At 46.5% G+C, this 25,687-nt stretch overlaps 1 protein-coding gene across 2 annotated transcripts in view; it reads left to right on the top strand.

Moving 5' to 3' along the window:
- DZANK1 (double zinc ribbon and ankyrin repeat domains 1) overlaps positions 1-25,687 on the top strand; it is a 1,110,268-nt gene that overhangs the window by 960,306 nt on the left and 124,275 nt on the right. For both annotated transcript variants that reach the window (XM_069607537.1, XM_069607538.1), the window contains exon 19: positions 7,945-8,072. In XM_069607537.1, coding sequence (XP_069463638.1) covers positions 7,945-8,072 — 128 coding nt within the window. The remainder of the gene's footprint in view (positions 1-7,944; positions 8,073-25,687) is intronic.

A 25,687-nucleotide genomic window follows, 5' to 3' on the forward strand; every position in this document is an offset into this window, starting at 1 on the left:
TTTTTGTACCGAGCGTCGGTTTAAGATGACATCGTCGTCGGTACCAGGGATCTGTTCCAGCTTTAATATCCATTTCTTCTTGTCTTGATTTTTTTCGGTCTTGTGGTATTGTTCAGTTCTTGTGACAAAATGGACATCGTATTTTGATGATTGGGCATGGTGTCGAGGACTTGATTTGTTTAGCGAATGGTGTCTCAGGTTAACTGGGGTGAGGTTGACATTTTTGGGAATTAGTTCTGTTGTTTTGTTTGACGGCCGGTGACTTAAGTGCCCCAGTTTCTTCTTTTTGCTCAGGCGCCGTTGTATTCCGCTCGTCCCACTTCACCTTTTTTGACAGTTTCTTACAACGTTCTTCTAGTATCAAGAAACCTTGACCCATTTGCTCATTCCCTGATTTGTCATTGGAGCAATTCTCTCCCACTGGGCTCTGAACTAGGGCTACAAGAGGATTTAAAGGGCTCTGATCCGAACTTTTGTCCTCACTCAAATGTTGACTCCGGTTCATCATTTTCTTGTCTTCCAGAAAGTCTTCTACCGACTTTGGCGAAGCGACTGCCCTTGCAATTTTAGCCTTCTCGTTGATGGTTTTGCTCAGTCGCTCTTGTGATGTGTCCTTCTCCTCACCTGTCGGCTGTTTTGGGTCTTGTCTGTTGATTGAACAAGTTTTCTTAGGGGCTGATTCCAGGGGTTTTTCATTTTCAAGCAAATAGTTGAGCATTGTTGTTGTTTTTAGTTTCTCTTTCCCTTTCTCTTTCTAGTTGTCCTTGGTCAGATTAATAGTGACTTCCGTTTGCGTGCTAGTGGACTTTCTGTTCCCCACTGAGTTTGTCATAGTTGTTTTAAGCCCTGGTACAGGGACAATTTCGCTCACAGCTGTTGTTGTATTAATGATTGTTTTCTCCCTCGTCATGATGTATGCCTCTAGGAAGATCAATTTGCTGTTTATCATTGCCTGTATTGTAGTGTGGTCTTTAAGGTTGTCGCTAATTGCTTCATAAAGCTTCATAAAAGGAGCTAGAGCTATGGTGACCGATGTCATTATGGAGAGAATGTCCACTTTCTTAGAAGGTGAATCTGACTGTAGGGTTTAGGGGAATCGAAGGTCTAAGTTTCACTGGCGCCTCCGTCTGTGGGGGGTATTTTTGCGTCCCTTGTGTACACTGAGAATGCGGACAGTCTAATGAGGCTCTCCGATTAGAAGGAGCAAATGGTATTTTTGCCGGAGCAATGTGCTGGGGGCTTTCGATTGTATACGCTCTAGTGATTGGCTTGTTTGGAGTCTTGCTAGAGCCCGGGTCCCCTCTTCCTCTCCAGGATTGACCCACGTCATTCTCCCTAATTAGTCTCTGAGGAGGGTACTCCTATATTTTTTATGGCAATTTTCCTCTGGGGGTACGTCTTCACAGCAAGAAGGTGAAGCAGTGAAACTGGCCTCTTCTCGCTGAGGATGAGACTCCCCCTTGTCATTTCTCAGTGGGGTACTGATTTCTGCAGCCATTTCGTTCTCCTTAGCAGCCACTCCGGTCGGCGTGGATACAGGCACCTCTCCTTTCATCTGTGTGTCCTCCGGCCTCTCTTTGGGTTGATCTTCGGTCCCCGTCTTCTCTGTCTGGTCTTTAGCGGGGGGGTATAGCCTGTGGTGCCAGCAATTGACTGTGGAACAGCATTTGTGGGTCTTCAATTCTTCTGCATTTTGCCTGCGGCCAGCATTCCTGTAGTGCCTGCAGAATTTCTGCATCTGAGAGTTCTTCTCTGTATCTACTCAAGTGTTTTGAACTCGGTTGAAAATAGTTTTTTAGGCTGTGCCCCGCTACTGGCCTTTTTTTTTAAACTGCTTTTTTCACGACCTTCATTAACGATGTTCTCTTTCCATCCGAGTTACATGGTTTTTTGACTGTTTTCCCCAGGTTTTTCTGTTTTTGCAAGCTCTGCGCTTTCTCCTGGAATTGGGATCCGCGTTTGTGGTGCTCTGGTATGTTTTTCTCTTTAAATTTTTCTGTGTTGGTTTAGTTGGGGATAATGCCGGGTCTAGGCTCGACTCATATTTCTCAAGGCTCTCTTGGTTTAGAGTTTTGTTACTTGGCTGAAAGTGAGCATGCACCAAAGCTTTCACAGTCAGTCTCCCTGTTCGGCTCTCCTCCTTGGCAGAGGGCCGAAGCTGCTCTTCTGTCAAACATTCCTCTGTTTCGCCCGCTGTACGGGGCACTCCCGTTTCCCCTTCTGGTTCCGCCTCCAAAGTTCCTCCCTCTCCTCGCACAACCCGGCTGACGTGACTGCCGGGGGATTCCTTGCCGCCAGCCCACTCTGCTGCGACAAAGCCCCCCTCCTCAGCCTTGGAGACCCCACAGTCCAGCTGATACTCAGCCCAGGAGACTCGCAAGGTAAGTGGGGCATCTGTGGTACACGGGCGGTGAGTGGGCGGTGTTGCATGGGCACTAACTGGGTGTATAGAATCACAGTTCGGTATTGGAGAGGTAGTCTCAATGAGTCCTAGTGTTGTTTTGAGGTCTTTCAAATGGGTTGGCGCTGACTTGGAGTCGGCCGCGATTAGCTGTACCTCGTCCAGTGTGCTTTGAGGTGCAGGGGTTTCTTTGTTGGTCACTGGTTTCCGCTCACCTTTTTTTGGAGCTGGTAGCTTGAAAGCCTACCGGTTGAACGCATCCACTCCCACACGAGGATGCGAGCGCCTCAGGCGGCGGCTCTCCTCTTCTTCTGACGAGTGCTGCACAGGTGGTGTCCTTTGGCTCCTGGCAGTCCTGCCAGACATGACTGCAGGACTGTTCACACTTGGCTCGCACTCCACGTTCCGCTCCGTGGAAAAGCAGCGGTATGTATGGGCTCCTCCTTCCACAACAGACACTGTGGACAGACTACTGCAGGACTACTCACACTCGGCTCGCACTCCTAGCAGGGAGTATTTAGGCTGGGAAACTTGGAGATATTGTGGTTCCAGGCTCCACAAGGCCCTGTGGATGATGCAGAGGGTCTTGAATTTGACCCTTGCAGTCACCAGGAGCCAGTGGATAGATTTTAGTGCTGGAGAGATGCGGTCCCTGGGCTTGAGGCCAAGGATAAGGCTTGCAGCCCTATTCTGGATTAGCTGGAGGGGGTGTATGGAGGACCGAGGGAGATTGAGAAAGAGGCTGTTGCAGTAGTCCAGCCTGGAGAGGACCAGAGCTCTGGAGACATTGAGGTTCTGGGTAAAGGTGAGGAAAGGAAGAAGGCCTCTAAGGAGGTGGAGCTGAATGCGGGACTCCTTAGTAAGGTCCATGATGTGAGGGATGAAGGAGAGAGTGGAATCTACCTCATTAAGCGGACTTGCTCTTAGTTCTATTACGGTTGATTCATCCAAAAGGGGTGGTACACCTGTATTCGGGTCCTGGATAGATCTATCCCAGGCTTTCGATTCAAATAATAGAAACCGCTTGTGGAGGAAATTGCAAAGCAAGGACGTTCCGCCTAATCTGCTTGCAATTATAATAGAATTACATTGTAACTCATCCCTTAGAATAAGATTTACCATCACAGGGTTCCTCACACACTGGTAGGTATAAAGAGAGGAGTGGGACAGGGCTGTCTTTTTTGGTTTTTGGCCTCACAAGATGGTAGGGGTAGAGGGCCCATAGAGGGTGGCCAAAGGGTAGGAGGAAAAGAGGGTGCAGGCGTCCCATTCAGAAGGATCTCTATTACTGGCACTAAGGCAAAGGTCGTTAACGGCACACCATGCCTGAATGGTGGACACACAGTCAGGGAATCCGAGTGGAGAGAGAGGAGAAAGTAGAGGGAAGTTTGAAGGAAAGCTGTGTGTAATCGGCAGAACACTGGAAATAAAGAGAGAAGGGGGAAATCAGGTGAGCAATAGGGGCAAGATAGCTATTGAAGAGTCAAGACGATAGGATAGATCCCTGGGTGACGCCCCAGGTAGAGAGTGAGGTGGTGGAGGAGAAAGGGCCCAGTTGCAACTGGGAAGGGCAGTTAGTGAAAAAATAGGTCAGCCAATCTAGTGCCTGGTCAGTCATGCCAAGGGTGTCGCAGAGTCGAGGATGGAATGGTTAACCATGGCAAATGCAGAGGAGAGATCAAGGAGAATGAGAACAGCGGGGGAGTAGGAATCGAAATTTGCAAGCATGGTTTTACGGGTGTTCAGGAGAGCAGTTTCTGTGCCCGGAATCCAGATTGATGGTCATGGAGGCTACCAACAAGATCGGTGTGGAAGGACAGTTGGGGGAGGACCAGCTTCTCCAAGAGTTTACCCAGGAAGAGGGTATTGGAAATAGGGCGATAGGTAGCTGAGCAGGAGAGGCCAGCAGACAGTTTTTTTAAGAGAGGATGCAAAAGGGAGCTCTTCAGTGATGGAGAGAAAGAGCCAATGGTGAAGGAGTGGTTGCCGAAGTTTTCAAGAGCTGGGGTGATGGGAGATGTTGTCCTTAATGGTTCTGGAGGAGCAAGGGAGCAACTGTTTGGAAGAGCACTTCATAGAGTGGACCACTTTAGAGACCTCATCCGGTGCTACGGGCAGGAAGGAGGAGAGTGAAGGGGGTGAAGGAGAGGATCCAAGGGAGGCAGAGGGGCAGGCAAGGGAGTGGAGATGGTAGTGGTGGAGAGTGAGGCCAAGAAATACATCCTGTGTTTTTCATGTGAAATTGGAGGCTAAAACATTGCAGAGAGTTTGGGAAGGGATGGGGGAGGTGCAAACTGCAGCTGGATTGGCGAGTTTCTTGCAGATTTTGAAACGTTGGACCATGTTGTTAATGGCTCCTGAGATGCGGGTTTGGATATGGGCTCACTAATTGGAGCGGATAGAGAAGCAATATTGCCTTTGGAGCAGGTAGCAGATCCGTTTTTTCAGAGGGTGAGCCCAAGTCTGCCACTTCGGTTCAGCAACTTGAGTTTCAGAGATGCTAGATCAGAGTCATACCAACTGGTGTTCTTGGAGGCAGGTTTTAGGAGGATCCTCATGACGGAGGCAAGGATGTCAAGGGTGTCAGAGATAGAGAGGTGCAGGTTTGCAAGGACAGAGTCAGACGGAGTCAGAGGTGGGGGTGGGAGGATGAAGGTTGATGCAAAAGCAGCGACTGACACTTGCTTCATATGTTGGATGGTGGCGAATGAGGCTAGCTGTGCTGCGGGTGGCTCGGATAGAGGACTGAGGGGTCCCAATCGGAAGGACAGGAAAGAGTTGCCAGACCAAGAGAGTGGGTAGTAACCGGGTTAGCGATAGGGATGTTGCCAGAAATGAGGGCCACCTGGGTGTGACCGGCTGAGTGGGTCGGGAGAGAGAGAGAGAGAGAGAGAGAGAGAGAGAGAGAGAGAATAAAGAAAACAAAAAAAACACGGAACTAAGAGGTGGAGGATTCAAGGGAGTCGAGGTGAATGTTGACATCACCAAGGAGGAGGATTTTGGAAGAAGAGGTCGAGAGGCAGGAGGCAAGGTCGGCCCATTCAGAGAGGAAGTGAGAGATAGGGCCAGGGGGCCTGGAGATAGTTGCACGGGTAGGAGAGAAAGTATTTGAGATCCCAAGCTTGCAGATGAGGCATTCAAAGTAGGGGTATTATCCAGTAGGTATGATGGAGGCAGGGACCCACTCAGGGAAGATCAGGGCCACTCCACCTCTAGGCATGTTGGGTCTGGGTTTGGAGAGGATTTTGTAGCCCTCAGGAAAAAGAGTGTCAAGAGCAGTGAAAGAGCTGGCATTGAACCACGTCTCGGTGAGATAGAGTATGTATAGGTCAAAGTCTTCGAGAAGGAGACAGATGTCAGAGGTGTGTTTGACAGCAGAGCGAGAATTCAGAGTAGCTAAGTGAAGCTGGTTACCACCTTTGAAGATTTTCCAATGGGTGGTATAGGGGCATGGTACTCCCGTCAGTGGTGGTGGAGAGGTGAGAGGAGAGGAAGGAGGAGGGGCAGGAGAAGGTAGGAAGTTTATGAGAGGGCTATGTGGCAGTCGGAAAGAAGAAGAGTAGGTTGAGAACATTGGGCCATGATAGATCCATTGTGATAGACATTACTGATACACCTAGAGGATGAGAGGTATGCCTGGAGTACTTCCCACCCAGTGCCACCATTAATGGGTGAGCCGGAGAATGGGGAGAGAGTGGAGACCAGATTGGGGGGGGTCCATAGGTCCGGAGAGGGGACAGAGAAGAGAATGTCTGTAATAGTCTGCCTGGAAGTGGCACTGACATAAGTGTCAGCAATGGGTAGGCTTGGATTAGAGTCCAGCAGAGCCTTTTCAGCTTTTTACTTTCTGACCTCTTGAGAAAGGTAGGATAGGTGATAGACTAGCAGTTGGAATAGTTAGGAGAGATGGAGAGTGACATGGGAGTAGCAGAGGAGAGAGAGATGAACAGAGAAGCTGCACAGGAGCTCACCAAGTGGCCTAGTAGCCAGGCAGGCACAGAAGGAGGAGGTGTGCAATGGAAGACAATCTGTGCACAGGTTTAGAAAGCACATCAAAATTCGAATTTCCTAATGAGCACTAAATACAGCACAAAATGGAGGATGCACAGGTTTATATAGCACACCTGGTGCAACTTTTCTGAGTACACAAGAATGCACAGGTTTTTAAAAGCACCACTAGGTGCAACTTACTTCGAGCACTAGAAAGCAGCAGAACAGTTATGGGAGCAAAGTGGCATACTTCCAGATGCAAATCTCCTAGAGTAAACTAGTAATGCAAGGCCAGGTCCATAGCTAGGAAGCAAGATAATAACATACATAATTCCATGAAGAATTCCCCTAATCAAGCCCAGTGTACAATCATTCAGGAACAAGCCTGGATTGATAATTTTTTTAATGTTTATGGACCACCGGAAACTGAGGAACTGGAAATCCATTATATACTCAGAGTGGTCATTAACATATTCAAGAGAAGACATTAGAAATCTGATCGAAAAAAAGTCATCAGCATCTAAGGTGGCCGGTCCTAATGGACTTAGTAACGCTGTTTTGAAACTAAATCCGCCCCTCTGGTCTAGGATCTTAAAAATCTTGTTAGACAATATAACCAGTTTTAAAACAATTCCTCATTCTTGGAGGTCCTCAATAGTAGTACCCATTTATAAAAAGAGAGAGAGATTGGCAGCGCCTCTGCTACAGTTCCAACGCTTCAAATTCTTCCTATGAGCTTCTTTCTCGCCATTGCTCTGGCTCGGCTCCTTCCTGGTCCCGCTCCTCTCCTCAGACTTCTTTGGAGCGCTCCTGTCCTGTTTTTTCCTTGCTCCTCCTACCTTTGTGATCGCTGCCTCCTTCTTGTGCCAGGACTTCTTTTGTTTTGGGCTGCCGCTCACCTCGCCATTGGGTCCCTTTACTGTGTGTCCTTCAGCTCTCCTAGCCTGTGGACATCTCTCTATTTTGCTGATGCCTCTTTAAGATCGGCCACATTCTTCATTTCATACGGGGTCTTCAGTCATTGGCGGATTGCTGCTTCAACATCTTCCTGGGTTTTTTCTGCCTTTGGGCTTTTTCCCCGGTTCTGAGCTGATTCTCGAGGTTGCAACATTCTTTCCTTGTTGTTCATCCAACAAATTGTGGCGACCTTCCGGCACAGACCTTATCTTTTCCAAAAGAAGGGAACACCCCAATGACAAACAGCTACTTCATCTGAACGGAATTCCATACACTTCGACTCAAACTGCTCATCAGGTGAGAGTGAAGGGGATTCTCGGACTAGACTTGACATTAAGAAAGCAGCCTTTGTTTGACAGAAAAGGGCAAAACTGACCCAAATTCAAGACGGTGAAGCTGGGAGAGGTAAGAGAACATAATAAGATTGTGGGTTTTAGTTCAATAAGGTACATTAATTATGTTTAAACAATGGACACAACTTAACCCTGATAGCATCACCAAAAGGTCCAGAGTCCTCTGGGCTATCCCAGTGGTATTGTGATGTGTTTTTAGATGTCTTAAAAATAAGCAAAGCTGCTTTTTCTCATCTTTTCCAGGGAGCTGACCCCAACTGTTGCAACAATGAAGATCGCCCAGCATTGACTGTGGCAGTACTGAATAAGCATCATGAAGTGATTCCTGTCCTTGTACAAAAAGGAGCTGACACAGACCAGCAGTCGGGGCAGTAAGTGAGCCAATTATTACAAAAGAACTTAAGGTAGTTATGGGCACTGCTACAGAAATATATTGAGGCTTTGATTTGTCTACATAGCAGTCCGCCGTTCACTAGTATGCTTAATTGTTACTTTATAGCTAGTTAATAATGTATTCATTACTTTCTAGTTTAAAACGTTGGCTAGGAAAACTCCTGTCCTTTCATAGTAAATAAATACAGACACTATGTGGCAGTGTTATAACCTCTATAAGTAATGCAGTACACATGCACACATGTATGCTCTCATAACATATATTTAGATTGCTCAGAACTCTCAGCTTTTCTAAAACAGAGATTTCTAAAACATACCTAGGACTGAAAGGTCGAATTGTTTCTCTGTTCCTTTATTATGCCAAAGTAGTAAGAGGGGTGGAAGTCCCCCTTCCTGGCTCTCTGGGTAAAGGGTGGGTGGGGTGCTGGGGGGCGCTTTGGGACCAGGTGCAGTACATGGGGTGCAGTGGGGATAATCACCTGTCTCACCCTGCTCCCTGCTGTCAGCAAGACCCTGTACCACCTGGCATTTACTCCTTTAAAGAGATCCAGAACATGGCTAGGTTCATGCACCTCCCTGCAACCGTGTCCTCATTGTCTGCAGAGTCTGCCCCCTGAAACTGTCCCGGGTGTTTCATCTCCCGTGAGATATTATTCCTTTGTATTGCACTGTACAGAAAGAGTCTTATCTGGACAGAAGAGAGAAACAGGTTCAGTATTTGTTAAAATTGGCAGATCATTTGGCCACAAGAAAGCTAGAATTAAAGCGAGACCTGTTGAGCTTGGGGCAGAGTGCTCCTCGCGAGGTCCAAGCATGTGTGGATGACCTTGCGCCAACATTCCTAGTGATTTTGTTTACTCACTGCACGGTGCTACTGCGCATAAATTCAAACTGCAGGCTTTTAAGCAGACTGTCTCTTTTTCAAGGAACAGTAAATGCTGATCCAAGATTGCACTAATCCCCACCCCATTTAGCATCTGTGGATTTTGGGATGCGGCACATGGTTCAGGAGAGAGTCAGCTAATTAAAGCATTTCAACCAATCAGGTTATTACTGTAATTATGAACCACACTGGAGCGCGGTTAGGCAAGGGCGGTTCCTGGGGGTATGGCAAAGTCCCTGTTTAGGCCAGGAGCTGGTAGAAAACGGTGTAGTGGTTTGGTAAGAAGATAGACAGATCGAAAGAGTTGGTGGTGGCTTGATAAGGAGGTGGGGCAGGAAGTTGACTGGAGAGAGGTGGCCAGAAGGAGATATGGAGAATAAGGAGACAATAATCAAGAGCATCAGGTGGAGGTAGGTGGCAGGAGGAAAAAGAGGAGAAGAGGAGCATATTAGAGAGGTGGCAAGTGAAGACCTCAGGAGTATTGTTGGGCAGAAACCTGTGCAGTTCCCTTAGGGACCACTGCAAAAGGCTTAGGACTACAGGTGTTGGCAGTAAACCCAATTGGTAGCAGTCTGTACCACCCAGATTTACCTGGTAGCTGTGGCTGAGAAGCCAGACCTCTCTCAAGAAGGGTTAGACAGTATATAGAGTATACAAAATAGGTACAGAGATACAGTAGTACAAGCAAACTCTGACCAGAACTTGGGTATAAAAGTATATATTAATTTATTTAAAAACACACTTGGAAAATACACTAACACGGCAAGCAAGTTCAAACACAGTCACTATCAATATATATACATCCCTGATTACTTATTGAACAAGTCTTCGTTAAAACACCACTTATTTTCACACAGAGGTGAGCGTTTAACCTAAGATGGCACTCCAATAAGTTAGTTAAAAAGGGAGGGAAAAGGCAGAATTAGGAAAATACACAATACCAACACTTTAAGAGAACCAGAGCAAGTCAGAAAAGGCAGAGTTTACTGAGGAGCAAGAAAGTCATAGGCCAGGCCCACTCTTGGAGAGAGCAAGGCGGAATGTGTCCAAGATCACACAGTTGAATAGTACTTTAAAGAGTCGTTGCAGATAGTTCGAAAAGGGTTGGATCAGTTGAGGAAAAGTTAGTTAGCAGGTCTCAAGTCACCCCAGGATAGAGAGTCAAGGATTTACGGGACACCTTGAGCAGTTTGTTGCAAGGGAGACCAGGCGGGACACAGCACCTGAAATGGTGAGAAAGCTCCAGCGGGGGCAGTGGTTCCTGGCAGCGGATGCAAGTCAGTGCATCGTCCAGGGGAAGAGAAGATCTCGACGTGGAGGAAAGCTGGAGGTCGTTGCACTGCCAGGAAAGAAACCAGCCGCGTAGTTTCCCGGTTAAAAGGTACTACCTTTTTATTTGCGGTAGTGGTGAAGCGTGGCTATACGGCCGCGGGGGTGCTTGGCACGGGCGATTCGACCACGAGACGATCCAGGAAGGAGAAAAGAGGGCGAACTGGTTATCCCCACCAGTTCAGAGGAAGAAGGCTCTCCGTGATGAAGATCTTCTCTGTCGTTGGGAAGTGGTGAGACGGTTCAGCAGGGCTCCACCGGTGGTGTCGTCATTGCAGGTCGGCTCAGCTTCTCCCTCTTCGGATTCTTTAGGTCCTGTGGCGACTTCTGAAGTTCCAGTCCCCAAAGCCCTGCTTTTATGCAGAAAACCCCCATTCATCAGTCCTAGCTGTCACTCAAACATGCTAAGTGGGGAGCCGGGCGGCTCACCACTGGGCCAATCACACAAGAGTGCGACTTGAGTTGCCGAGGCAACTCAGTCCAGGGTGCCTAAACCCCCCTCTCACACATCCTGTAGACCCAGACAGAGTGGCACCACTTTTGGAGGCTTCTGTGCAGAAGCCCGCCAAAAAGTGGAACAAAGGGCTCGACTTGGGTTGGAGTTACAGAGGCAAACACAAACGCCATTTTAAAACCGAGTCCTGGCAAAAAGACCCAACCGGGGAATAAATATTAAATAAATAACCCGGCGGTATCTTTAACATTGCACCAAAAAAGTGGTGCGTTTAAAATGAATGGGAAAATCCCATATGAAATATTCCGGTGGAATATTTCGCGTGGTAACCACTGCCACCAGCCAGAAACTCGACGAGGTGGGACTGCACACTGCCCCCTCGAAAAACAGAACCAGGGGCAATCTAATTACCCCTCCCAGTACTTCCACAATATGATGGTTTGTACTGGTTCTGTTCACAATTTAAGACTAGTAAAGTCAATGGTGACTTTACATGCCCTGAGAGACAGTAGTCAGTCCCAGGGTATGGAGTCTATGTTTGGGGGTCACTATGACACCCCTGTGTTACTGCACTGAGGGTGCTGTGTAACACACTTACCAAAAACACATGAAAACCTATGGAGTAAAAGACTCCATAGCCCATAAACACATTACAAAGTCAAAGGATATCTCAAATCATGTCTAAGAGTGGGAGAAAAAGAGTCTCACTCTTCGCAGGAGAAAAGAATAAACCCCAAAAATCCAGCAAAGCTGCTGGGGGACTCACTAGGTTTGGGAAATTAGCCTTAACAGAGAATTCTCCCTAACAAGTATTGAAGTGAAAACTGTGGAGAAGGTAAACATCCGGGACAGAGCTGAAGATAAGACAGTTGTGGAGGAACCATGTGATGATGTCCCTGAAAACATTTCGCCTGGCAACAAAGTTGCCAAAAAAGGCAATTTTTAGTAGGGCATTATCACATTGAACATGGAGGGGACACCCCTGCAACCCCCAAAACCTTTTTTTGTCTTCAAAGGGGAGCGGTGGACACCCCCGCAATCCCCGCTCCCTTTGACCCCATATATATATGGTCATCATATATAATGTTGCCACAACCTTTTCCCAGTGACATTATGTATGGCACCATATATATGGGGACAATATTACCGGATACCGTGAAGGGGAGGGAGTAGGTTAGAGAGGAGAAAGGGCAGTAATGAGGTTGGAGCAACTCAGGGGGAAGGAAGAGCTCTGCAGTAAGCCTGAACAAATAGTTATGAAAGGGTGGAGGTACATGCTTGAGGCATCGAGGCGACAAAGGAAGAAGTGAAGGAGGAGACATAACTGGAAGTGCATGGGAGCGTTCCGTAGGTAGGAGAATGTTGCAACTCATCGAGGAGGCGATAGCTAATGGGGTGTTGTGGGTTAGTGCTAAAATGCAGAGCCTGGGAAAAGGAAAGGCCATCTTAACCACACCTGTAGAGAAACAGCTGGTCAGCCACTTGGTGATGGGTTTGGAGTTCAGCCTATTGTTGCCCCGCCCTGACTGCCACCAACACTACGACCCAGCATGCAGGCACATGTAGGTCCTTGATACCCAAGGCAGTGGCCTCCCCTGGAACCAAAGACAAAGATCAGAAGACAAGAGAAAGCAGTAAGAATAACCAAGAAAGGTCTCAGGATAGTTAAACTGTGCAAACAGTGAGTAACTGAGAAGTGAGGAGAATACACACGGAAAGAGACTCCTTTTCTGAGATTTGAAAAACCCCAGAGACTTTTGTTGTTGGATTCCTTAGAAGAAGAAATAAACAATTGTTGAGTTCTTTTTTTTATTTGGCCCACTTGTGTAACAATCCCTAGTAAATATTTGACATTTGTCCCAAACTTCTGTGCTGCTCCTCTGTTGATCCTACTCTGCTTTGTGGTAGAGGTGAATGTGGCTTCCTTTTTATGAAGCTTCTGGACAACTTGCTTCTGCTTTCCAGAGATGCTGAATTATATAGCCCAGCATTGAGAAAAATATTTTTGATGCAATTACAGGTATTTTTGACAAGGAAGTAGAGGAAATGACCTATGGGTTGGAGGCCAGTTACGGGGCCTCAAGACCATACTCCTGTTGAACTAATCTCAGATGAGACTGGTCTGATAGATCAGGTGGCTGACCTCAAAAATGCCTGTGACCTGGGCCCTTTGCCAGACTTAGACGTAATGCAGGCCTCACCTTACGGGAAACCAAATGCAGCCTTCCACAAGATGAAGATTGAGGCACTAAGACTGGGAGTTTACAATGAAAGCAAAAGGATATATCGGAGGGAGGACCATCTCCCTGCTATTACGGATCTGGTGCTTGAAAATTGGCAGCACCTGTGCATGATAGCCACAGTAGATGAGGACTTTGCAAAGAAGTACAGGCTTCTGCCCGGGGATCTGACCTATCTTTCCAAACATGCAGATGGGTGAAAGTCTTGTTGTACAGGTTTAAACCACAGGAGTAAAATCCTTCACCTTTCCCACTCTCCCGCTGGACATAGAGAGCAAAAAGGGCATGCTTTTTAAAAAAAGAGATCATCAGAGACAGTAAGGTTGCTCTTAAGCCCATTAATGCCTCATATGCTCTGGCCACGAATTCCTATATCCTATGGGAAGTGGTCTCCAAAGCAGCAGACCATTTGCCTGAATGAAAAATCCAGGATGGTTTTAATGCTTTGGCAGTCGATGACGAGCAAGCAGCTTGCTTTACCTGGAGGTCTAGACACAGTGAACTGCCTAGCCTACTTTATGGGTGCCTCATCTGTTGCCAAGCATCATGAAGTGATGAGGACATCAGGATTCACACCCAATGTTCAAGCAAAACTGCTGGACATGCCCTTTGATGGTGTTAACCATTTGAGGGTGAAAGCAGATACATCCCTGGAGAGGTTTAAGCATCCAAGGCCACCGCAAAAACCTGAGGCCTAGCTGTGCAGCAATCAGTGACTTTATTTTCCTCTTAAACTTTTTTATAGAAGCCGTGGGTTTCACCACTTCAACTCTTATGTCCACAGGCTTAAGACCACTTTCTTGGCAGCCAAACGTATGCAACAACAGTACACCCATCCTGTAAGAGGGTAGGGATCTCCGAAGCTCTCTCCTCTGGTGTCATTGCACCATCGTCTTCCTCAAAACGAAAACATTTTTGTTGTCCTTCCTTCTCTTGACTCCAGTAGGTGGGAGATTATCATGTAAATGAGTGATGTGCTACTCCTATGCCTGGGTAACCCAAATGTGTCACATACATACTGCTTCTCTTTTCTGAGAAGACCTCCATATCTATCCCCTTCCCTGGGCTTTTCTCCGTCAAATCCTTTGCTTTTACAAGAGTTTCTGTCCCAACTTGAGAAGGGTGCCATAGAATATGTTCCAGTGCTGAAAAAGAGGACAGGGTGGTACTACCCCCCAGACCCCTATTTTCTCATTCCATAAAAGCTCTGGTATCTGTATCTCATCTTGGATGGTATCCTTGTCCCTGATCCTGCAGGACCTAGGGTTCCACAATTGGCTAGTGTCAATGGAACCTCAGGTATCTCATTTGCCTGTCCACTTGCATCCAAACCAAAGAAAGTGCCTGAGGTGCGTGATAGGCAGCCCTCGTTACAAGTACCAAGTCCTGTCATTCCCCTTTTCTGTCTTCACCAAATTGATGTTGGCGATGATGGCCCTTCTCAGGAGGCAGACGGTGCACGTCTTCCCCTGCCCGGATGATTGGATCATCAGGGCTCATTCTCTGGCACAGTCACTGTGCCATCTGTGCCACACCTGTCTAAATATTATGAATTTAAAGAATCCCACATGATGGCATCACAAGCTTGTCCACCCGAGGAAAGGGTCTCCGATATCTTCTAGATCGTTGAAAGGGTCCAGAAAAAAACAGTTCTTGCCAGCCTCATCCTTTCGCTGCCTTTCCTGATTCCAGAGGCCTGACTGAGAATGGTCTTGGGGGTTGGCCTCTCTGCAAGAGGGCACGCCACCAAGCTATGTACAGCCGTCAGTGGAGGCCCCCTACTGCAAAATGTTTTCCGATGCCAGCTGCCACTGCTGATTGTATATTGAAGAAGAGAAATCTGCTAGAGGAGACTCAATTAGAAAGAACATTACTAAGGGCAAGGAATTTGTTTGTCTCTGCAAGGTTCCCTGTTCTGGCTGCCGCCCTGCCTTAAGTGCTTTGCAAGGTTCCACAGGACCCTGTTCTGACTTTCCTTCTGCCAATCGGTACTAGGGGCAGTTATCTCCCAGCCTCCCCATCCTCAGCCCCACCCCCCCCCCCCGGCTGCCCAGGGTTGGCTGGTATAGTTCTCAAGGATGTAAGTCAATTTACAGGTTGGTTCCTTTTCTGATCCACAAGGAACTGGGTCTTTGGCCCAAACCATCTTTCTTTGACCCTCCCCAAGTCACTCAGGGCAGATTCTCAAAACATTTATTGGTGCAATTGATCAGATTCACTAGTGCATCTCATCACTTGCACCATAAATGTAGTTGCCCAATCCACCAAGGATAACTAAATAGATTCATCTTAGATGCATACATACAGAGCCCCCTTTTCAACCCTTTGTGAAAATCGGGGGGAGTTTCTGTGCATTTTAAAGCACATCCTAAATCAACAAATTGCATCTACTTTAAAATCCATCGAACACAAAGACCTCCTGCGTCTATTTGGAACTGGTGCAGGGGGGGTGCGCATTGCATGACAGGGCCTTTCCTGGCACAGTCATACTTTTTTCTTTTTTATGTGCGACAGCAGCGGTACGAGCCATTGTAGTTCCACTTGCACTGGTATCCCTCAAACAGGGATAGAAATGCATTTCTTTTTCTCGCATTTTACAGTGCCAAGTTCTTTAAGGGTTTAACTCTGTGAAATGTGCTGCCAGCAACCACATTGTTGCGAGGGGCCAGTTATACATTGGTGTTGGGAGCGTGTCCCAATGCTAATGTATGCAAGGGAGCAAGACAGGGTCTTTTGTGCTGCTCTTCAGCCCCCCTGAATTGCGTAGGTCTCTTTGACAATAAGATGACCTGCGCATTTCTTAAATTAACGCAAATTTAAAAAAGTGCATCTGCTGTGTTCATTTTTGAGAATCTGTACCACAGTCTCTAAGCACTACATGGCTGCTTCGGGGCTCATCTTGATTTGGGGCGGGCTGTTTTCCTGCTTGCTTCAGGTACTTTAGATGCTCTCAGGGCTTGCAGCTCTAAGTTCTTTTCGAGCAAGGTCTGCATTGTTGCTCAAGGTTGCAGTGAGACGGGGGAGGAGGGGATCAGTTGATGGCCCCTTAGGACCTTCTTCACTTCCATTTTGGAGGGTCCTGGTTCTGGTACCCAAGCATGTCTTCCCTCCTCACCTAGCAGATGCTCACCCATGCCTGGTACCTGTCTCTAAATGTCCTCTCTGACTCTTAAGCTTGCTATGGGCTATGAGGGGTCAGAAATGGGAGAAGGCCAAGTAGATGGTTTTCTCACAAGTATCCATTTTATTTAACAATAAGGGTGAAACAAACGCCTAACTTTCCCTAGCCTAACACGGTTTCCCCTACCTATCAAACTAAGGCTAAAGGAACATGACCTAATCCAAATATCTCTGTCCCTCACACTCAAACATATAACAAAATCTTACAGAGATTATCTGGCTGTTCACACTGTATAAAATAACATTTAAATTCAAACAGAGAAATTATAAACATAAATCCTTGTGGTCAGGGTTGCATTACCTTTCCCTTGATCAATTCAGGATGTTTGCAACCAAAAGTAAAATCAAGAAAGTTATTTTCAATAGCCAGGTTTCACTCGAAGTATGACACAAAGTTCTGTTCATTCAATAGGTCCTTCCATTGGCAATAAATTGTCTTATTTTCGAATAGGATTTCTCACTCTGCAAAACGATGCTTAAAGTGTCCACAAACAGTTGTTTGATAAACCAAAAAGGCGTTGTCTTCATACATCAACTCGGTATGCAATATAATTGGTCTCTTCTCCGAAGACCAATCCCTTTTCATTAAATCACATTTCTTTGTCATAAGCAACAGAGTTCGATGGTTTCACAGTAGTTCACCAAAGCACACCAGTGGATGTACTTTCTTTCCACCACAACATACTACCACATTGCAGTACTTCAAATTATTGTCTTCCTGGTCCACTCGCCTGCCAGGACTAACCACTAATTGTCCCTTTCCTGGTATACTTGCGTGCCAGGTTAAAACTCCTACTATCAGTACTTTATGGTGAGGCCTGCTTCAAACTTTCCACATATCAATCCTTAATGGGGAACTTTAAGTCAACAACTGTTTCATGGAAAAGTCTTTTGATTTCCAACAACCACAAAGCGTTGTGACTTCTACAAGGATACAGTCCACATTGACAATGTCTCTCACACTGATTCATTGGCCCCAGGCAACACAGGTGATATTTCTCTCCCCCTTGATGATTGTTACAAGGAGGGCTTCTATTATGTGCTTTTTGATTTTCCTTAATTGCCTTTTTTGACTTAGGCAATACTGGTTATAATCTTCTTTTATAAGTGATCTTCCTTTTTGTAATTCACATTTACTTGGTTGCAATATTGTTCACTTTTGGCTTTGACAATGGTGGTTACAATTTTCTTTAACTCGATCTCTCTTAAGATAAGGGTTGCACCCAACTTGCTTCAATTTAATAGTTCAGTATTCAAAAGCTTTGTATGGTGCCAGTGGTCTGTTTCGAGCACCCCATGGCTACCTGACAAAGGCAAACTCGCCGTTCTTTCTGAGCGTCTCTGCGGGACCCGCTGCTCCTTTTTCTTCTTTTGTCGGGTTTGCACAGGCATATGACAGCTCCGGTAACGTTCCCAGTACTCGCGCCTTCTACAGTTGGAGCTGCCCCTCCTCCGCTTGCACTCCAGTGAACACCACACACCAGAGCCGCACGCAGGACCAGCAGAGCTTCTCTCTCCCTTGGGACAGCTACTCTCTGTACTGTTTCCCACTGCGCATTCTCTGCATTCTACAGGGCTCCCGACCTCTGCCACTGCTCCGACACAGCGTCCGGCATTCCAATACAGCGGCGGCACCGTCTTCTACATATTCCTTCTGCATCTGGTGCTCCCACTGCTGCTTCTTAATGGTCCGCACCCGAAAGGCCTTTAAATGTTGCACACTACAGTTTTGTAACTCTGAGCTCCTCTTCCTCGTCTCAGTGCTAAGAGCATTATGGGACTTGGAGGCCATAATGTTACTAATTTTAATCTCCGAATGTCCAATTTTACAATATACCATTAATATGGTATGGTAATTAGGGAAATTATTCAGAGTATTCTCCCATTCTTCCTGACCTGAACCTCCTCTCATGTGTTCCTCCTACATAATACCAGCCCCAGGGTCAGCATCAGGTACCGGCTGCCTTTGCCTTTCCCTGGCCACACAAGAATGGGTCCAGGTCAGGGTTTCTGGGATGATCACCTCTGATTCATCACATGGCTAACCCCTCACTGTTTCACTACGATTTTGTCCTTCCTCCCTCTTTCCTTACTAAGGGTGGTTTTTCATTTCTTTACTGACCGACTGTCACTGGCCCTGTGCCTCCAAATAAGTTCCCACCATTCTTCTGTTTGGTGTCCTACTCTTTCTCTACTACTCCTAACTATGGGTCTTTCTCTCTGGTCCATTCTCTTTTCTTCTTCCAGATGTTCAGGCTCTAGGTCTTATATTTTTTGCTATCTCTTTCTCTCACTCGCTATCTATCATTCTCACTCTCTCTTCCCATCCCCCATCCACCTTCTGCTGAACGCTCTCCTCCTTCTTGGGCTCTCCTCCTTCCAACACCCACTGTTCGTTCCCCTCCTCCTTCTTGATGTTCCCTTCCTCAAACTGCTTTGTGCTCTCCTCTGCACCGCCTTGATTTTCATTTCCAAACTCTTCTGCACTCTTCCCTCTTCCTGATCCTCCAACTCACTCTGCACCTTCACTAACTTTGCATCTTTTACTGCCTCCACCCTTTCACCTCATCCTGCTGCTTCACCTTTTTATGCACCTTCAGCTCTCTCTGCATTGCTCGCTGATCCAATACTCCAACTCCCCTCCCTTGGGTCAGACCTTCCTTAAGAGTCTGCAGCTGGGGTTCTTGATTGCTGATTTTCGGGAATTGTCAGATTCCTATTGGGTTCCCCTGCTCATGTGCAAGGTAACTGGGTTATGCATGACTTTCCATGGTTTTGGACTGGGCCTTTGAAAGTCGGTTCTGCCATTTATTCTTCACGATGTGCATTCACTGCGAAGCGCAGGTAGCAGGCCCTTTGGCCAGAGCCAGTTCCTCTCAGATTTCCTCCATACTTCCCTCACCATAGTAGCAGTAAGCTGTATGTGTGTGAGATCTGCATGTAATCTGCCCTGGTAAGCTTTTATCTTGTCAGTAGCTGTGATCACTTAATTTTGTGCAACCTATGCCTACATCTTCTGTATTATGAAGAGCCTGACAACAACGGTCTGGCCTTAAAAGGCCTGGAAACGGTTTTATAGCTGGTTCAAAGGGTCCTTTCTCTGGAACTTTATCTGTAGTTCTGACTATGTAATAATCCCCTGCCAGCCTGTACCAGCGCTGTGGGTGGAGCCAGGGAATCCTCACCATACTGCCACCTATTCCCTCATGAAGTGGTGAGTCTCGGGCCCCCTATGTCATCCCCATGCCGGCAGCCAAGGCAAGGCAGAGGGTGGCGTCACACACACACTCCAAAAGCCTGTTGCAGTGACCCAGACAAAACTAAGGGAGCGAAAGAAGAATTTCAACAGGATTCAATTTCCTGGAACTAAAGGTGTTTTTCTTTTCTGTTCAAGCCTTTGAATTGTGAATTGGCTACCTGCCATGTTTTGATCTATATAGATAACATGATGGGCATTTTCACATCAGCATGCACTGGAATACCAAGTCTCTTCCCTACGCTGCCTAGCTTTGGAGCACTGGGAATGAGCACTCATTCACAAGATCTTCGTTGTAGCTACCCACTTAGCACAAGTGTGAATTCAAGGGCAGATTCCTTGATTTATAACTCAGTAACAAGGCAACCCTTTTATGTTCCAAAGATGGGATTTTCCTACCCCTTGACCACTTTTACTAGTATAGATTTCAGAATGTCCTCTGTCTGCATCAAGGAGGAGCGACCATGATGAGAAACAAATGCAGTCTCATTCTAGTGCCTTCTTAATGGCCCAATATGATTTTTATTTCTCAGATCTCCTTCCATTATATCAATAAGCTCCTTCCCCTCTTTATCTGAGTGAGGATTAGATTTTTTCCCGTGATGTTGCCACTTCCTCCCTACAGGGGACCTTTCTCATGGGGCCAGGGAGGGAAGGGAGGGAGGGAGGGAGGAAGGAAGGAAGGAGGGAAGGAAGGAAGGAACTCATTCCCCCCCCCCCAAACACTCTTAGTGCCAAAACACCCAATCCTCTTTACCTCCTCTTTCAACTTAGTTACTTTATGCAGAGTAGAACTGTCTAAGTATGAGAAAAACCATACTGTGACAAGGAAGAGTAAGGAAAACTTGGAAAGCTATGACTCTGTAGATACTGGTACGAAGAATAGGAAAATTGTATTGAAGAGACCATCGCAGAACCAAGGTGAGAGCTCTAAACCACACACGAGCCGGCCACGGATAAAAAGAGAGGAAGGACTCCTCTCGTGGTCTGATCCTCCCACGAGGAACCGCGAGCTGGAGAGAGTTGCCATGCGGAGAATAGGGACCGAAGAAGATCCAGATGCTGGCCATACAGCAGATGCGCCCCAGCGCAACATGCCATGAGACACGAGGACCACAACGGGAGAAACAAGTATCCAGTAGCGAGCTGGAGAGCGGAAAGATGAACCGCTGTATCTGTGAGGGACCCTGGGCTGTCGAACCGCTGCATGACTTCCAGGGGCGAGAGAAGTTGGGAGCCGCAGAGAGAAGAAACCCGCGTAGCAGGTGTAAGGTGCACGCCCCTGGGGTTGAGAGTATCAATAAAGTGAACTGTGTTAATGAACTGGGAATTGCTCTACAACGCAGGGGGCAGGCCAGAGACCCTGTTGAGAACCTGAGGTGCAGAGTTGAACCAAGTCTGGGCAAAAGAGAAATCACAGGTGGAAAACCAGTTGTTGAGAACAGAGTACAAGAATTGTCATCTTCCTTGTACCAGTACTTGGAAGAATCCAACAGGACTTTATATGAGAAACAGTGCCTGGCAGGATAGTGAACCGGGCCTGAATAAGAGACATTGGGCCTTATTGCGACTATGGCAGTAGCCGTGTCGGTAATTACCGGTATGCCTGCCGCCCGAGTCGTTTTTTTTTCCAGCACCCGGCAATGGGCAATTACCGGGGCATTCTGACCCTGCTGGACCCAGTAATTACCCATTTCCGGGTGCCGGGAATTGTCAGTCCCCATTCCCATTGAGCCCGATCGGGCTCAATGGGAATGGGGAGCACGGTAGAGTCGGCACCGTTAAGAACGGTGCTGGCGCTACTGTCAAGTTCTGCTCGCGTGTACCGGTATGGCCGCCAGGACAGACCGGGCAGCTGTAATGGCACCCCGCAAGCAGAATTCGTAGCTTACCGGTACCGTAGTTCCCGGACCGGCAAACCTGTGATGACCCCCACTATAACCTTAAGAAGGGGTTCTGGGAGCAGAGTGTTGAAAGAACTGAGGAATTATATATGCAAAACAATGCCTGGCAGGATAGTGAACCAGACCTGAGTGAGAGTCATTTTAATCCTGAGAAAGGGGTCCGGGATCCACATAACTGGAAGAGAAGACGGAAACATCCAAATAGATTGTGTTTAAAATCCCAAATGGGAGATTTGGCCGAATTTCGGCCATTTGACATTTCCTAACAGCTGAAAAATTCACCTAAATCCCCGTTCGGTGGCAAGGGCTGCGGGGGTATCGCCGGCACCCTTGTTCACTATACTGTGAGTGGTGGTTGCGGGGGTGTCGCCCGTAGCCGGTCTCATTAAAAAATAAAAAGGGAAAGGACCCTGCGGCGCCGGTTCCCGATCACGGAAGTGAAAGGGAACAGGCGTTGCAGGGACACAGCGAGTTGCCGGCACTCAGAGAAGTGTGCCATTGCAACATAAGTAGGGGAATGGGGGCAAGGGCAAAGGCTGAAATGTTCAGGGGAGAGAAGACCGAAAGTTATTTTTGGAAAAATAAATTTTCGGTCTTTTCCCCCTTGAACATTTCCGCCACAGGCTTCCAACCCCAATCCGAGAAGACCAGGGGAGGAGAGAGAAAACCTTTGGCTAGTCCAGAGAAGAGCAGGGGAAAGAAGGTTGTATCCTCTGTCAAAATCACGGGTATCATTGGGAAAATTGAAAAATAGCCTAAGAAAGGCTTGGGGGAAGGGCGATATCTTCCCCCATTTTTGTGGAAAACTAAAGAGTTGCCTAGGCCTGGAGAACGGAGACCTCCCCTTTCATCTGTGCTGAACTAAATCAAAAGGCCTAGTGACGGCCAGGGGAAGAGGGATATTCGCCAACAGTCACAAACTGCTTAAAACTATCCAGAAGGGATGTGTCACCTTTGTGGAGTCGACGTGGAACAAGTTTTAGAGTTTATTTATCATTTATTTTATAGTTTTCTTTTGAAGTATAAGGGATGGAAATAGGTTTGAGACTTAGGACAGTGGACTATTTTTCTTCTGACGGAAGTTCTGACACCATCCTTATTTTTGTTTGAGGCAGGGAAACCCCTCTTAGGTATAGGTTTTTCCTTAATGTTCAAAAAAAGTGTATGCCTACAAGCATGCCACCTTTCTTTACCATGCTCTCTATGATAATTCTATTAAATCTGCTAAGCGTTCATATTTCTCTGATCTTCACCATAGCCAATCTACTCACCCTTGCCGTATTTTCCAAACTTTGACTTGCCTTCTCTCTCCTCCTACATCTGATCCTTCTATTACATCGTCTCTATCAGCATCTGATGTTGCTAACTTCTTCTCTTCTAAAGTACACTCTTTACGTGAGGATATCCTATCGTCACCTTCATATAATTCTTCTTCTTTAGTCTTCCCTACATCTTCTTATACTGGGTCTAACTTTACCTCTGTATTGGATTCCGATGTGGTCCTTCTTTTGGCCAAAGCTTACCCCGCTGCTGCCCCCACTGGTACTGGTCCTTCTTTACTCATTCCAAAAATGTATCAGCTCTTGGTATCTTTCTCAACTCCTTTTTCAACATCTGTCTTTCTACCTCGACCTTCCCCTCTGTTTTCAAACACTCTATTATTATTCAGATCCTAAAGGAACCCACAGCTAACCCCCTTCTTGTCTCAAATTTTCGTCCTATGTCCCTCCTACCCTTCTTATCTAAGCTCCTTGAAAGTCTCATCTACTCACAAATTTCACCATTTGTGTCTGATCTATCTCTTCTTCCCCCACTCAGTCTGGTTTTCATCCCTGCCACTCTACCGAAACAGCCTTGACATGCGTACTTAACTCTCTCCTCACAGATCGTTACTCAAAACATTCTTGCGTTCTTATCCTTCTGGACTTATCTGCTACTTTTGACACAGTGGATCACTCCTTGCTTTTGGATTCTTTCCTCGGTTTTTGTGGGTCTGTTCTATCCTGGTTCTCGTCTTACCTATCTAATCGTACTGTTGCTGTCTCTTGTGCCAGCAATGCCTCTCCTTTTTCCCTTGACTATGGTGTTCCTCAAGGGTCAGTCCCTGGTCCCTTTCTATTTTCTTTATACACTTCTTTCCTTGCTCCTATTATTTCATCCTTCAGAATATCACATCACTTCTATGCCGATGATATTCAGCTTTTTCTTTCCTTCTCATCTTTCAAACCTGACATTCATCACACTCTTTCATCTTGTCTCTCTGCCATTAAAACTTGGATGACCTCCCATTTCCTTACTTTAAATGCTGGAAAGACTGAAGTCTTATTCTTTCCCGGCAACACTCTTTCATCACTGTCTTTCCCTTCCTCTATCTCTTTTCCTCCAGCCAGTCTCTCTATCTCTCCCACTGCCTGTAATCTTGGTCTTTTCTTCGATTCTAATCTCTCCTTTGCGCATCGCATCTCTCTCACGTCATGCGCCTGTCGATTTCTTCTTTACAATATACGCAAAATTCGCCCGCTTCTTACATTTCATGCCACAAAGCTTCTTGTTTCTTCGCTAGTTTTCTCCCGACTCTTTTACTGCTCTATTCTTTCCTGCTCCTGTCTCGCTCCTCTTAAATCTATTTATCATTCCTCTATTCGCTCACTTTGCCTTCTCTCTTAACAGCACTCAATTTCCTCTTCTCTTGCCTCACTTGGATGTCTGTCCTTCTACTCTCAGCTCAAAAATAATTTTCTGTGTTTAGTTTTCAAATCTCTTTATGGCCTTCATCTCTCCTTTCATTCTATTCCCCTTCTCGTCTCCGCCACTCTGCTGGTGTTTTTAGACTTAATGTTCCTCGCCCTCCCTGTGCTCAATCCCGCTTTTGCTCCTTTCAGCTTCTTGCTCCTCTTCTCTGGAATCTTCTCCCTCTATCTCTTTGTTCCATTACCTCTTTCTCTCTTTTCCGTTCCTCTTTAAAAGCTCACTTGCTTCAGTCGTCTAATTGATACTGGCTGACTCCGAACACTGATTTTCATTGCTTAATTTAATGTACCATCAACTGTCCTATGTAAAGCGCTTTGGTTAAAGGCGCTATATAAAGTAAAATAAAAATACAAAAAATACAAATGTGTGTGCTGTGTCTACTTTTACACCCTTACACGCCCCGCCCCTGAACCGCAGAGCTTAGCAGCCTTTTATCTGAAGATTTTACCAAACACTATCTTGGCCTAGCCCAGGATAATATGACTATCTGGCAAGCAGAAAGAACTGATAACCTCTGCAGACAGAATAAGAGCAAATACATTAAGTTCTTCTACTGGGTCTTGTATGTGGTAGTCAATTCCCTGGCTCACCATTCATCACATTATTTGGTATCTAGCCTTACTAGGTCTGCAAGTTGATTTCTGTCAAACCTATCTTTTGATCTGATGTGCCTACCTTAAATCTGACTCCAAAGGATTTTCTTTTGGGAATCTGGTTGTCAAGACATTTTTACAGTCTGCAACACATTTATCCCCGTTTAAGGTTCCTCACTTGGTTTGGGATTTAAATATTGTGCTGGTAATATTGGTGCATAAGACTTTTAAGCCAATTTTGATGTATGAAATATGCTCCCCTGAAAACTTCCTTTCAGAGAGAGGTTATGTTGTTCAATAATGCTCAGATGGTGGTAGGTGGTGCCACCATAATCCATGATGATGGTGTCCAGGGTGTAAGTGGTGCCAGCTGCCCTAAGCCACCAAGTTCCTTTTCAGATGCCACAGATTGCGGGACTTCGGATCTTGCCCAGGGCTAGGAGGCTCCAATGGTCACACAAGTTTGAATTTTTTATTACATTTTTAAGTTTGATTGGGTATTTCAGGTTTAAAGACCTGCAGCAAGTGCCAAATGACAATGCCCATCACAGACACCCATGGCCATTTCATGTGGTGGTAGGGGATGCATCACAACAGCAAGATCTGTGACACTTGCAGGGACTTACTTCGTGTCTCAGGCAGTGGTCGAAGTATACGAAAAGGAGTAGTGGATATATGTTCCCTAGTGGCCTGCCCCTAATCCAGTGTCAGACTGGGCCATAAAATTGTCTTGGGCACCAATGACAATGTAGCCCACCATTGCAAATGGCTATTCATTCCTTTTGGGACACTGTTTGAATAGCAACCAAAGGGTAGTTGTTTCTTTAACTTGTATTTTATTGGCATTTTCTCAAGGTACATAGTGGTATCTGACCCCTTCCCCTATCTGAAAATCCCTCTTGGATTGCTCAAAAGTCTTAACTTAGCTCTCCTCAAACATATACCGTATCTTATGGCACCGTGCCTCTTCCCAGTTAGTGAAAACACCTTTTTCTTGCCACTG

This window comes from Ambystoma mexicanum, chromosome 4q, assembly GCF_040938575.1.
Source record: "Ambystoma mexicanum isolate Mex_15411 chromosome 4q, UKY_AmexF1_1, whole genome shotgun sequence".
Classification (NCBI taxonomy): Eukaryota; Metazoa; Chordata; class Amphibia; order Caudata; family Ambystomatidae; genus Ambystoma; species Ambystoma mexicanum.